This window comes from Ochotona princeps, chromosome 1 (genome assembly GCF_030435755.1).
Source record: "Ochotona princeps isolate mOchPri1 chromosome 1, mOchPri1.hap1, whole genome shotgun sequence".
Lineage (NCBI taxonomy): Eukaryota > Metazoa > Chordata > Mammalia > Lagomorpha > Ochotonidae > Ochotona > Ochotona princeps.
Genome location: NC_080832.1, coordinates 52,833,951 through 52,846,357, shown reverse-complemented (window position 1 = coordinate 52,846,357; position 12,407 = coordinate 52,833,951). Strand labels below are relative to the sequence as shown.

At 48.2% G+C, this 12,407-nt stretch overlaps 1 protein-coding gene across 1 annotated transcript in view; it reads left to right on the top strand.

The window, feature by feature from the left end:
- Positions 1 to 12,407, top strand: part of CCDC162P (coiled-coil domain containing 162) — a 181,281-nt gene that overhangs the window by 67,781 nt on the left and 101,093 nt on the right. The window contains 3 exon segments of the mRNA XM_058669314.1: positions 266 to 421; positions 4,749 to 4,842; positions 9,586 to 9,726. Coding sequence (XP_058525297.1) covers positions 266 to 421; positions 4,749 to 4,842; positions 9,586 to 9,726 — 391 coding nt within the window.

Here is a 12,407-nt window from a genome sequence, read left to right as displayed (position 1 = left end):
ATGAGCACAGTACTGAGCACAGCACCAGGAGGCCTCTGGGGACCAAAGCCAGAAGCACCTGAGCCTGACTCCCGCTGCAACTCTGCAGCCCTCCTAGCCAGAGCAGATTACATGACCTTCATGGCTCTCACTGCACACGTGCTTGGCTTCCTCATGCTTGACCTTTGCTCTTTTGGGTCTTAGTCAGGTGTCTTAGTTTTTTGCCCATTTACTTTTCTTTCAGGATTAAAAACATTAATGAGTGTCCTTGGTTCTTTTCTTTTAGGCTCTATAAGGAGTTGGTACAGGGAATGGTTTTTGGAGAGTTCCATTTGTATCTGAGGCCTGTTGCATTCAAATCCGTATCACATTGGGATAAGGTAGACCAATCACCACCTGTCCTTATAACCTCCATGCTGGAAGACACTGGTCACATGTCACTGTGAGAATAATGAACATAATGATAGCATACATAACAAGTGGGAGACTATTTCTATCCCCATTGGGCACCCCGGGGCCATTACCTTACAAAATTCTCTTATATTCTACTACTATGTAGCTAGTTGTTCTTTTCTTTTTTAACATCAGAAGTGAAAAAAAAAACTGAATAAAAAATAGTATTATACAAAAATAAAGTAAAAGTAAACAAGGGGGATAATTGAGTTTGCAAATACAGACCGAGAAGCCAAAGAACTGATGGGAGAGCTCAGCTTGGATGAAATTGCGAGACTAAACAGTCTTTCAAGTAGAACAGGTTAACTTCCAGGCAGGAAAGGGTTAGGGGTAGGCTTGAAGGGGAAGAGTAAGGCTGAAACCTCCAAAGTTGTTTTCTCACTTTGGCCTGGGGCCTAGCAAGAAGTCCTTTCTGTTAGGGCAGGTGTTGTGGCAGCTGCTATGTCTCCCACTTGGGAGGCCTGTAGCCCCTATTGAAGTGCCTGAGGCCAAGTCCTGGCTTTGCGTCTTTGCTTTGGATCCAGCTCTTGCTTATACATACACTGGGAGGCAGAAGGTGAAGACTCAAGTACTTAAGGCCTTTGCCACCTGCATGGAAGACCCAGATGAACTTCTGAGCCCCTGGCTTTGGTGTGGCCACATCCCTGCTCTTTCACTCTCCTTTCCTTCCTTCCTTCCTTCCATTCTTTCTTCTTCCCTTTCTTCTTTTCATTCTTCCCTCTCTTTCTTTTTAAAGATGTTTTTATTTTTATTTGAAAGAGAAATTTACAGAGAGAAGGAGAGACTGAGAGAATGATCTTCCATCTGCTGATTCACTTGCCAAACGAGCACAATGGCTAGAGCTGAGCTGAACCCAAGTCAGGCACCTCCTCTGGGTTTCCCATGTGGGTACAGGTGCCCAAGGACCTGGGCCATCTGCTATTGCTTTTCCAGGCCATAGGCATGGGGCTGGATTGGAAATGGGGCAGCCAGGACACGATTCGATGGCCATATGGGATCCCAGCACTTGCAGGTAGAAGATTAGCCTGTTGACCCACGGAACCAGCCTTAGACCCTGCTGCTTTAAGTATTTGTGGGAGTAAACCAGCAGATTGAAATTCTTTCTCATTCTCACTTTCACTTTCTTGGTTGCCCTGCTTTTTAAATAGAACTAAATGAACTTATCTTTTTAAAAAATCACTTACATTTTCTTTTTTTTTTCTTTCTTTTTCACTTACATTTTCTTGGTAGCTGTTTCCTTGGCGCTATAAGCTAAGATTTGGGTCAGGCTGTTTCTTTGGCTTTTAACAGGAACCAACTCAAATCAGTAAAACTTCTATCTGTGGGTTCAGCTCCCACTTAAAAGGAAGTTCCCTTACTGGTAGCAGATCTCCAAGCGGCTCATGGTGGCCAGGACTGTTTCACTACATGGTGTGGGAAAGAAAGACTTCTTGCCCCCTTCTCTCTTTCTCTGCCCCATTCCTCCCAGGGAGACTCCGTGGAGCATGGTCTGGGATGAAAGGGAAAGGCAGAGAGAATTCTGTTCTTTGGATTCTTGAACTGGACACAATTGGAATTTGGAGATAGGAAGTTTTAATGATGTGTTGGGGATGGGACAGTACTATATGTTACACACCTGACTTCTACCTGTGAGTCCTATGTGTATTACACACCCCATCCCCACCACCCCTGTCATTCCAATAATGGGCGGCATTTCAGATATTATCACCTGCAACTTAGGAGGAATGCTCTGTTCTGTTCTGTTCTGTCACCCAGGCTATACCTAAAGCAGGATGTACTGTCAGGACACAGAGCTCTCACAACAGCCAAGGCAAGAAGCCAAGGCCACCTTAGGGACTCCCACTGGCAGAAAAACATCCCAAAGCAAGCAGTTCTCCAGCTCTTCAAGGGCCTCTGGCCTTGGGTTACATATGGTTGTGAAAATGGGATACACTTCTGTCCAGGCCCATCTACAAATCAGCACAGAGCCCTGTGGGCTGGCCAAGCAGTGATTGGTCCTCCCAGAGATGAAGCAGAGATGCTGCAAGCTAAGGGGGAGGGCTAGAGGGCAGGGGCAGATTGCTGCAGCCGAAAAAACTGGAATTTTGAGTTCACGTTTACTGCTTGTGTGTTTAGTCCCTAAATTTGCCACTCTTCAGTAGCATTATAGCAACAGCATTTACCAACCATAAGCACAAGTGCTTAACTCTTCAAGAAGCTCCTTCAAGCATAGGATCCCACTTCATGCTTGCATAACCTATGAGACAGGTGTACTCTCCATTTACAGATAAAGAAGAAAGCTTCCTAGAGATCAGAATATCCAGCACGATTTCTTAAGAGTGGAGGCAGACAGGAGCCTGGGCAACTCCTCTGGCAGGACACAGTCCCTGCAGGTTAGCACAAGAAGCAAGATAGGAAACAGCCCAGAATAGGCCATGGAAAGTTTCCCACTGGCACACATTCGGCATGGATCAGGGGCGGACCAGGCTGAATCAGTTCATGTCATCCACTGGCAAATCCGAACACCAGAACAGAGTGTGGGTTGAACCGGATTTGGTTGTAGCAAAACCAGTACACATTATGGAATGCCAGAGTGAAGTTGCCTGTACTGGATTTGACTGCAGCACCCAACCAGCACATTTGAGATCCAGGAAGGGAGGGGCAGAGCTGGCAGGGGGATGGGGAGGCTGGTCCCCTCGCCAGACAGCTGCTCCCACGGAAGAGCGTGGGCTGGGATGAGAACAGACCAGACTAAGCAGGGCTCCAACACCTGTGCGCTGCATGTGGACTAGATCAGGGAAAAGCCAGGCTGGGCTGATTATTCCTGTGGGTGCAAGCATAAATTAGAGTGGGTGAGGGATGTTTGGGCTTGGCCGCAGCATCAGCTGGCAGAAGCTGGCACTGGGGACTAATTCTGTCAAGTCAAATCACAGAACCACCTAAAGAGTGCATAAACCAGGACTGAGAAAGACCTGGGAGGGAAAAAGTGGGTTCCCCCTTCCTGGGTCACTAGTCCCACAGAAGGGCATGAAAACTAGGACGGGGGCTGGGGTGGCCAGACAGAGAGGCACTCAACAACATCCGTGAGGGCTGGATGGTTGAGTTGGTTAGATGGAACTAAGCTTTAATACCCAGTGACAAGTACAAGAGCCAAATGGGATGGGGGACAGACTGGTCTACTGCTACACATACTGGCAAACCAGGGTGAGGGGTGGGCCTGATGGGGGTTATTGTGGGTCGCCCCGACTAGGCTGCAGCTCCCACTGGTTGATGTAAGGGCCGAGTATGTGCTGGGCAGAACCAGGCTGGACTGCAACACCCACCCATTGGTTCCAGTGGAAGTCGGGACTGAAAACAGAACCAACCCAGCAATTGCAACCACCAGCTGATCGGGGTGATGGACTGTGCCGGGCCCTGTGCTTGCTAGAACGTACAAGAATCTGGTCTGGGAATACCTCAAAGTTTCTTTGGAGATCTCCCCAATCGAAATGCTGGACTCAGAACTCTAACCAAGAAAAGACAGAAGACAGAACAGGTCAATCATTCATCTCAGCTATATGTTGGCAGCGAAATATGGGGCAAACGGAGACCCTATGATGGACCATATCAATCAGTGGACGACCTCATCGAGCGAAACTGGCAGCGATTCATAACTGGAGAACTATTAAAACCACTTGAGCAAATATCTCAGAGCCTGGCCCACATCCGGGACTTTGGGTGGGCGGGAAACCGGGTGGGGCTTTTCCCTCAATATCCCCCTTTACCTCAGATACATGATGGAAACAATATGGACATAATAGTCTTACCCACTTCCCTATACCCCCTGAACCTTTTTTTTTTAACCGCAATTAACTATGTAAAGATTGTCAACAACAATACAATAAAAAAAAAAAAAAAAAGAGTGGAGGCAGACGACTGTGTGCCATTGAGGGAATGTGGCTGTCAGTAAGAGGTTAGGTGATTCTTAGGAAGCAGAAGAAAGGGCAAGGATTTGGACAATATTTAGGGAGTGCTCAAAGGAGATCAGAGATGGATGCTGAACAGGTGTGGTCATGAAGATAAATGGACAAACGAGAGAGCAGTGAAAGGAAAGAATGTCAAGTGCTCAGGGGCTCTCACCCCACCCAACAGCAGAGAACAGGTTCAGGGAGAGCGCAGGAAGGAGTGAAGGGACTAGAGTCTGCATAGTCTCCAGGTAGAAGTTCCAAGTTTTGTATAAAACCTGCACCTGCTCTTCCTATGGATGCCCTGCCCTTGCTGAGACAGCTGCCATGGCTTAACCCCTGGGGCACCACCAGAATGGCACATTGCTGCCATGGCCTTTTCTCTCCCTATAGGTATTCCTCTCCTGCTCTCATCTTAGCCATCTCCGAGGTGGATGACAACCAAGTTGGCAAATTTAGTTTTTATATGAAGGAAACCATCCTTCAGGTAACTGTGTTATTTCTTTTTCTTTAAAAAAAAAAAAAAAACGACTTTTTTTTTCAGATAGTCTTAAAAACCTCATATTTAATTCATAGAAATTTGATTCCGAATTTAAGAATTACTTCACTGTGTAATGATGGTGATGGCCTGGACTTAGCTGATCTCACAATAGTCCAAGAAGCGTGTGCATTAAGTCATCCTTGCAGCACATTTTGAAAATATGCACTTGTGATGGGGGCTGTTGAGCTGAACCTTTTTATACCTGCTGCTATTCCCCCCACCCCGCTGCCCCTGCCACTGAGATCTCTTCGCTTTCATGTATGGTTTCCTTTTTTAAACACTGATGTAGTCTTGGCTACAAAGCACCTGTTGACTAGTGAGGCTAAGACCCTGATGACTAGGGAAACTGGATGCAGCAAAGCAGACCTGACAGCTGCTTCCCCAGGATAAGTTGCTGCGTAGGGAGGATTGCGATTCAGGCTAAGGGCTGAGCTGTAAGGACCCCAGTGTACCCTGCGGTTTGACTTGTGTATTTACACATTGAATAAATGGTGTCATTAACCCTTAACTAAAAAAGAAGTGTTTTTTTTTAATTTTATTGTATTGTTGTTGACAATCTTTACATAGTTAATTGCGGTTAAAAAAAAAAGGTTCAGAGGGTATAGGGAAGTGGGTAAGACTATTATGTCCATATTGTTTCCATCGTGTATCTGAGGTAAAGGGGGATATTGCGGGAAAAGCCCCACCCGGTTTCCTGCCCACCCAAAGTCCCGGATGTGGGCCAGGCTCTGAGATATTTGCTCAAGTGGTTTTAATAGTTCTCCAGTTATGAATCGCTGCCAGTTTCGCTCGATGAGGTCGTCCACTGATTGATATGGTCCATCATAGGGTCTCTGTTTGCCCCATATTTCGCTGCCAACATATAGCTGAGATGAATGATTGACCTGTTCTGTCTTCTGTCTTTTCTTGGTTAGAGTTCTGAGTCCAGCATTTCGATTGGGGAGATCTCCAAAGAAACCTTGAGGTATTCCCAGACCAGATTCTTGTACGTTCTAGCAAGCACAGGGCCCGGCACAGTCCATCACCCCGATCAGCTGGTGGTTGCAATTGCTGGGTTGGTTCTGTTTTCAGTCCCGACTTCCACTGGAACCAATGGGTGTTGCAGTCCAGTCTGGTTCTGCCCAGCACATACTCGGCCCTTACATCAACCAGTGGGAGCTGCAGCCTAGTCGGGGCGACCCACAATAACCCCCACCAGGCCCACCCCTCACCCTGGTTTGCCAGTATACATAGCAGACTAGTCCAGTCTGTTCCGCTTCCCGTATGGCTCCAGTACTTGTCAATGGGCATTGAAGCTTAGTTCCCTCCAACCAACTCAACTATCCAGCCCTCACGGATATTGCTGAGTGCCTCTCCTTCTAGCCACCTCAGCCCCCGTCCTAGTTTTCATGCCCTCTCGCGGGAGTAGTGACCCAAGAGGGGGAACCCCACCACTTCCGTCTTGGGTCTCTCTCAGCCCCGGTTTATGATCTCTTTGGGTGGTTCTGTGGTTTGACTTGACAGAATTAGCTCCCAGTGCCAGCTTCTGCCAGCTGTCTGCGGTTAAGCCCAAACAACGTTCACCCACTCCAATTTATGCTTGCACCTGCAGGAATAATCAGCCCAACCTGGCTTTTCCCTGATCTAGTCCACGTCCGGCGCTCAGGTGTTGCAGCCCTGCCCAGTCTGGTCTCTCCCCATCCCAGCCCACACTATCCAGTGAGAGTAGCTGTCTGGCGAGGGGACCAGCCTCTCCATCCCCCCGCTGCTCTGCCCTCTCCCTTCCTGGTTCTCACGCGTGTTGTTTGGGTGCTGCATTCTAATCCAGTACAGGTAATCTCACCCTGGAATTCCATATCATGTACTATTTTTAGTCGCGACCGAACCTGGCCCCGACCCGCACTCTCCTCCGGTGCCCGGGTTTGCCAGTGGATGACATGAACTGATTCAGCCTGGTCCACCCCTGACCCATGCCAAATGTATGCCACTGGGAAACTTTCCATGGCCCATTTGGGGCTGTTTCCTATCATACTTCTTGCGCTTATTTTGCGCATACCAGAGGGTCCATGAGCCAGCCCTTCTCAGTTCACCTTCTGTCCTAGCAGGAATAGTGGCTTTTCATGGCTGGCTTTCACCCCACTCTGGTTCCTGTTGGTGGATGTCTCAGCCCAGCCATGGCTCGTCCATACCCACATACAGCTCACACATGGCTCAGTAGGGGATTGAGACCTAGCCAATTCAGTCCCACATCCACCCTGGTTCTCCATGACACCAGATGGTGCTGGGGTCTGGCCCAGCCCGGTGCATCCAATCCCAGCCATACTAGTGTCGTGGGAGACCATGACTGTTTCCTAGATAGAACGCAGCCCCCATTCCAGCACCAGTGTCCCTTGATGGGAACCTCAACCCAGTTAGGGTGTCCCCCCGCTGACCTACTTGGCCTGCTCCATGGCAGCAGATCACGCACCCGACAGTGGCTGTTCTAACTCAGCTTGTCTCAGGATCTCTCCTGTCTTGGCCTCTGCCCGAGACACCATGGCCCAGCATCCCCGATTAAACTAGGCCTGCAGGTGCAAGCGCAAAGAGTTACATGTCCCTATCACTGGCAGTCGCCAGGAATTCATGTTTCACCTATACTAAAGTTGGCCTAATTCATGAGTGTCCCTGAGCAGCTATTACAAATAATAAAAGCCCCAGAGCTCACCGCTGGGTGGCCAGCAGGCAGAGCCTGGCACCAATTGGTGTGCTGGCCGCCCGAAGCCAAGGACTCGTCCACCGCCATGCGGGGTGGTTTTGGCTCGAACCCTTAGCCGGATCCGCCTTAGCTGAGGCGCCACCTCGCAGCTGCCACCCTGCGAAGTGGGTCAGTCCGTCCCCGGCCCCAAGAATGGAATCCGCCCTAACTCGTCCTGCCTCCATGGCGGCAGGACAGAGCTGGATTAGTCCAGCTCCCAAATTGCCCTCATGGTTTGCGAACCGGGGAACCCACTTTTTAACTCCCAAGTCTCTCAGTCCCGGTTTATGCACTCTTTAGGTGGTTCTGTGATTTGACTTGACAGAATTAGTCCCCAGTGCCAGCTTCTGCCAGCTGATGCTGCGGCCAAGCCCAAACATCCCTCACCCACTCTAATTTATGCTTGCACCCACAGGAATAATCAGCCCAGCCTGGCTTTTCCCTGATCTAGTCCACATGCAGCGCACAGGTGTTGGAGCCCTGCTTAGTCTGGTCTGTTCTCATCCCAGCCCACGCTCTTCCGTGGGAGCAGCTGTCTGGCGAGGGGACCAGCCCCTTATTCCCCTGCCAGCTCTGTCCCTCCCTTCCTGGATCTCACGTGTGCTGGTTGGGTGCTGCAGTCAAATCCAGTACAGGCAACTTCACTCTGGCATTCCATAATGTGTACTGGTTTTGTTACAACCAAACCCGGCTCACCCACACTCTGTTCTGGTGTTCGGATTTGCCAGTGGATGACATGAACTGATTCAGCCTGGTCCGCCCCTGATCCATGCCGAATGTGTGCCAGTGGGAAACTTTCCATGGCCTATTCTGGGCTGTTTCCTATCTTGCTTCTTGTGCTAACCTGCAGGGACTGTGTCCTGCCAGAGGAGTTGCCCAGGCTCCTCCATCAGAACCCCTCCAAATGCCAGATTTTGCGCATACCGGGGGGTCATTGAGCCAACCCTACTCAGTTCACCTCCTGTCCTCACAGGAACAGTGGCTTTTCCTGGCTGGCTTTCACCCCATTCTGGTTCTTGTTGTTGGATGTTTCAGCCCAGCCATGGCTCGTCCATACCCACATACAGCTCACACATGGCTCAGTAGGGGGTTGAGACCCAGCCTAGTCAGTCCCACATCTACCCTGGTTCTCCATGACACCAGATGGTGTTGGGGTCATATGCATCCAAACCCAGCCCACACTAGTGCCCCTGGTGACTACAACTGTTTCCTAGATAGAATGCAGCCCCCATTCCAGCACACGCACCCCTTGGTGGGAGCCTCAACCCTGTTAGGGTGTCCAACTAGGGGAACTTGTATTTCCACAGGGTTGGGCCCACACAACCCCATAGAGTCTATCCCCAGACCAAGTTCTCTCGCGTGCTGAATACAATCTTGACCCTGCCAAATGTGACCACTCCACCACTCCACCAAACAGTTGGGTAATGGTACCCATCACTGCCAAAGAGGCCCCCATCCATAGTATTGGTGTGGGCTGGTGTGTGACGATCAGTGATGTTCTAGGCAACAGGCCATTTCTGTATTCTGAATTGGGTTGGTGTATCTGACTAACCACAATTGTCTCCTGGGTACTTCTCTCCAAACCACCAGGTCTTAGTCCCCACACATGCCTAAAACTTCCATGACCCTGTCACTGGGAATCACCCAAGATTCACTACTCACCTACACTAAAATTGGACTTAGTCATGGGTGTCCCCAGGCAGCAAACATATCTTAAAAAACATCAGAGCAGGCCGGCCGGGAGGCCAGCAGGCAAAGCCTGGCACCACATGGTGCACTGGCCACCCTGGGTGAGGCTGAGGACTCATTCACTACCTTATGGCAGTGTCTTTGGCGTGAGCCCCCAGCTTGGGTCCAACCCAGCAGGGGCACCCCCCACAGCTGCCACACTGTGAGGAGCGGCACTTGCCCCCAAACCCAAGGCCCGAACCAAAAAAGAAGTGTTTTAAAAATCCTTTCACATTTTCTTCCTTTAGCTCTTGCTTCATTCTGGAGTGGAAAATTTGCAAGTGACCCTTGCGTGCCAAACTGCTCAGAAAAATGCTCTGATGGTGGCCGTCTGGCAGGTGTTCTTCTACCATACCCCTCGGGGGAGCTGGAAGATGCAGAAGCCTCAGGCAAGCTACCAAGACTCCCAGAAAACACAAAGCCGCCCTCTCCTTGCTCCCTTCCGTCAGCTCTTCCTCCAGTTCTTCTCCCCTCCCCCTTCTTTTTTTTTTTTTCTCTCCTTGGTCCTTTCCTCTTCTTCCTCTTTTCTTTTTCTCCTTCTCTTTTTAAGATTTGTTTATTTGTAATTTGAAATGAAGATTTTACAGGGAAAAGGAGAGATGTTCACTCTCTAAGTGACTGCAATGGCTGCAGCTGAGCTGATACCAAAGCCAGGAGCTTCTTCCAGGTCTCCCACGTGCCTGCAGAGTCCAAGGGACTTGGGCCATCCTCTGCTCCCAGACCATAAGAAGAGAGCTGGCTTAGCAAATCAAGATGGCAGAATAGTGTAAGCTCACATTTAAGCAGAGAAACATGAATCAGTATGAAGCAGAAAGGGCACATTCCAAGAAATCGAGACAGAACAACATCAAAGGGATACCTGAAGACTGACAGACACAGGAAAGCAGCAAAGACATTGGTGTGGTGTTGCAGTGACTGGTATCCCAGCAGCATTCAGCTAGCAGCAATCTGAACTGCATCAGCAGCTGGAACTCTACCAGCAACAAGATGGGAAGGGGCGTTCACCAGGCGCTCAGGAGGTAAACCCAAAGAACTGCGCAGACTGCTAGTCTGTTTGATTTGACTAGGAGCAGAAACAGTGTGACAAGTCCCAGACAGGTGGTGCGAGAACAGGGTAGACTTCATAGCCCTATTCACCCCCTTAGAGCTGAAATGGGCACCATTTTGTATAGGGAGACAAAGACTATGGAACAGTACTGCACATTCACTGAGCTGGGAGTGAACTCATTTCTGACTCAGTGAACTGCAACAACATGGCATCCTACAGCTTCCAACCAAGATAAGTCCGAGTAGCCCTCAGACCTGATGGCCAGCAGATCAAGAACTCTAGCAATGGCACATCAGGTGCCATTTTGTACAGTGTGGAAAAGCTTTAAGATTGCAGGGACAACAGTGAGCTGTGCATGTGCTGAGCTGGGAATGAACTTAGTGACCTCATCAGTGCATTGCACTGGTCCCACAGGGAAAATATACTAACTTTAGCATCATATAGGTTAAAATAGGTCAATGTGGCCCTCAAACCTAACAGCCAACAGGTTCCAGCAAGATCAATACCTCTAACAACCTAGCTATAAATAGGACACATTTTGTCTCCCTAATCCTGAGTACTACTCTAACAGGAAGTGGGAAAAAGGTTGTACAGACAATGGTGCAGCCTCAGCATGGTATCACAGGAAGTGAAGAATGGTGAGCAAGGAGTTGAGACTATGGAGCCCATGGTGGGAGTCTGACATAAGAACCCAGACCTGGAATTTGCTGGAGGGAGTGGCACAAGTGATTGCAAACAAAGAGCTGTGTGCCAACCACAATAGGTAAAATCGAATTGTAGACAAGTGGATGACATGGCTTCTAACCTGCCTTAAGGAGAAGAATCTGATAAACAGAAGTACAATGACCAAGAGCAAAAGAAGAGACAACAGCACAATGAATAGTATTGAAGATACAAAAGCCTTTGCCAAGCTCAGTTAACTGAGAAATACATTGAGAAAATGGGGGATATGGAATTCAAAACACTTGTTATAAAGCTTCTTATCAACAATGAGAAGCACATAATACAGCAGTTCAAGAAATGTCACATAGAAAATGAATCAAATGAAAGCTGTTATATCAAAAATGAAGAATATAGTGGCACAAATTAAAAGTACATTGGAGAGTCTCTCTCCAAAATAGAATGAAGGAGGCAGAAGAAAGAATCTCAGAATTGGAAAATATTTCCTGTTACCAGGAGGAAACAAACAAAAAGCTGGAAGCAGAGCTGGGTCAACCTAAAAAATTTTCAAGAATTGAGAGACGCTATTAAAAGGCCAAATGTAAGAGTTATGGATGTCGCAGAAGGTGCAGAAAGAGAAGCTGAGTTTACAAAAGTATTTAATGAAATAATAAAGAAAAATTTCCCTAATCTGGAGAAAGAATTGGGAAACAAGATCCAGGAGGGGCACAGAACTCCCAACAGGGTTGACCAAAAGCGATCTTCACCAAGACATATGATCATCAAGCTCTCTTCAATAGAACATAAGGAAAAGATCCTTAAATGTGCACGTGAAAAAAAAATCAACTGGCATATAAAGGAATGCCACTCAATTCACAGGAAACTGCTCACAAGGAAGCTCTACAGGCAAGAAGAGAATGGAGTAACACATTCCAGATTCTAAAAGCCAAAAATTATTGGCCCAAGGTAGCGTACCCAGCAAACCTTTCCTTCGTCTTTGAAAATGAAATAAAATTCTTCCACAGTAAAGAAAAGTTAAAAGAATATGCCTGTCCCAAACCTGCCCTACAAATGATACTTCAAGATGTTCTCTCGACAGAGAAAAGGAATAGCATCCACCAAACCAGAGGTAAATGCAAAGAACATCCCAGTAAAATAACCACAGAAGACTAAATCAATGAACAACCCATTGCTAAATGACAAGACCAAATTACCACCCATTCATATTAACCCTGAATGTTAATGGCTTAAACTCATCAATCAAGCGTCATAGACTAATATACTAGATTTATAAAGCAAAACCCATCTATTTGTTGCCGACAGGAGACATATCTCACCAATAAAGATCAGCGGAAACTATAT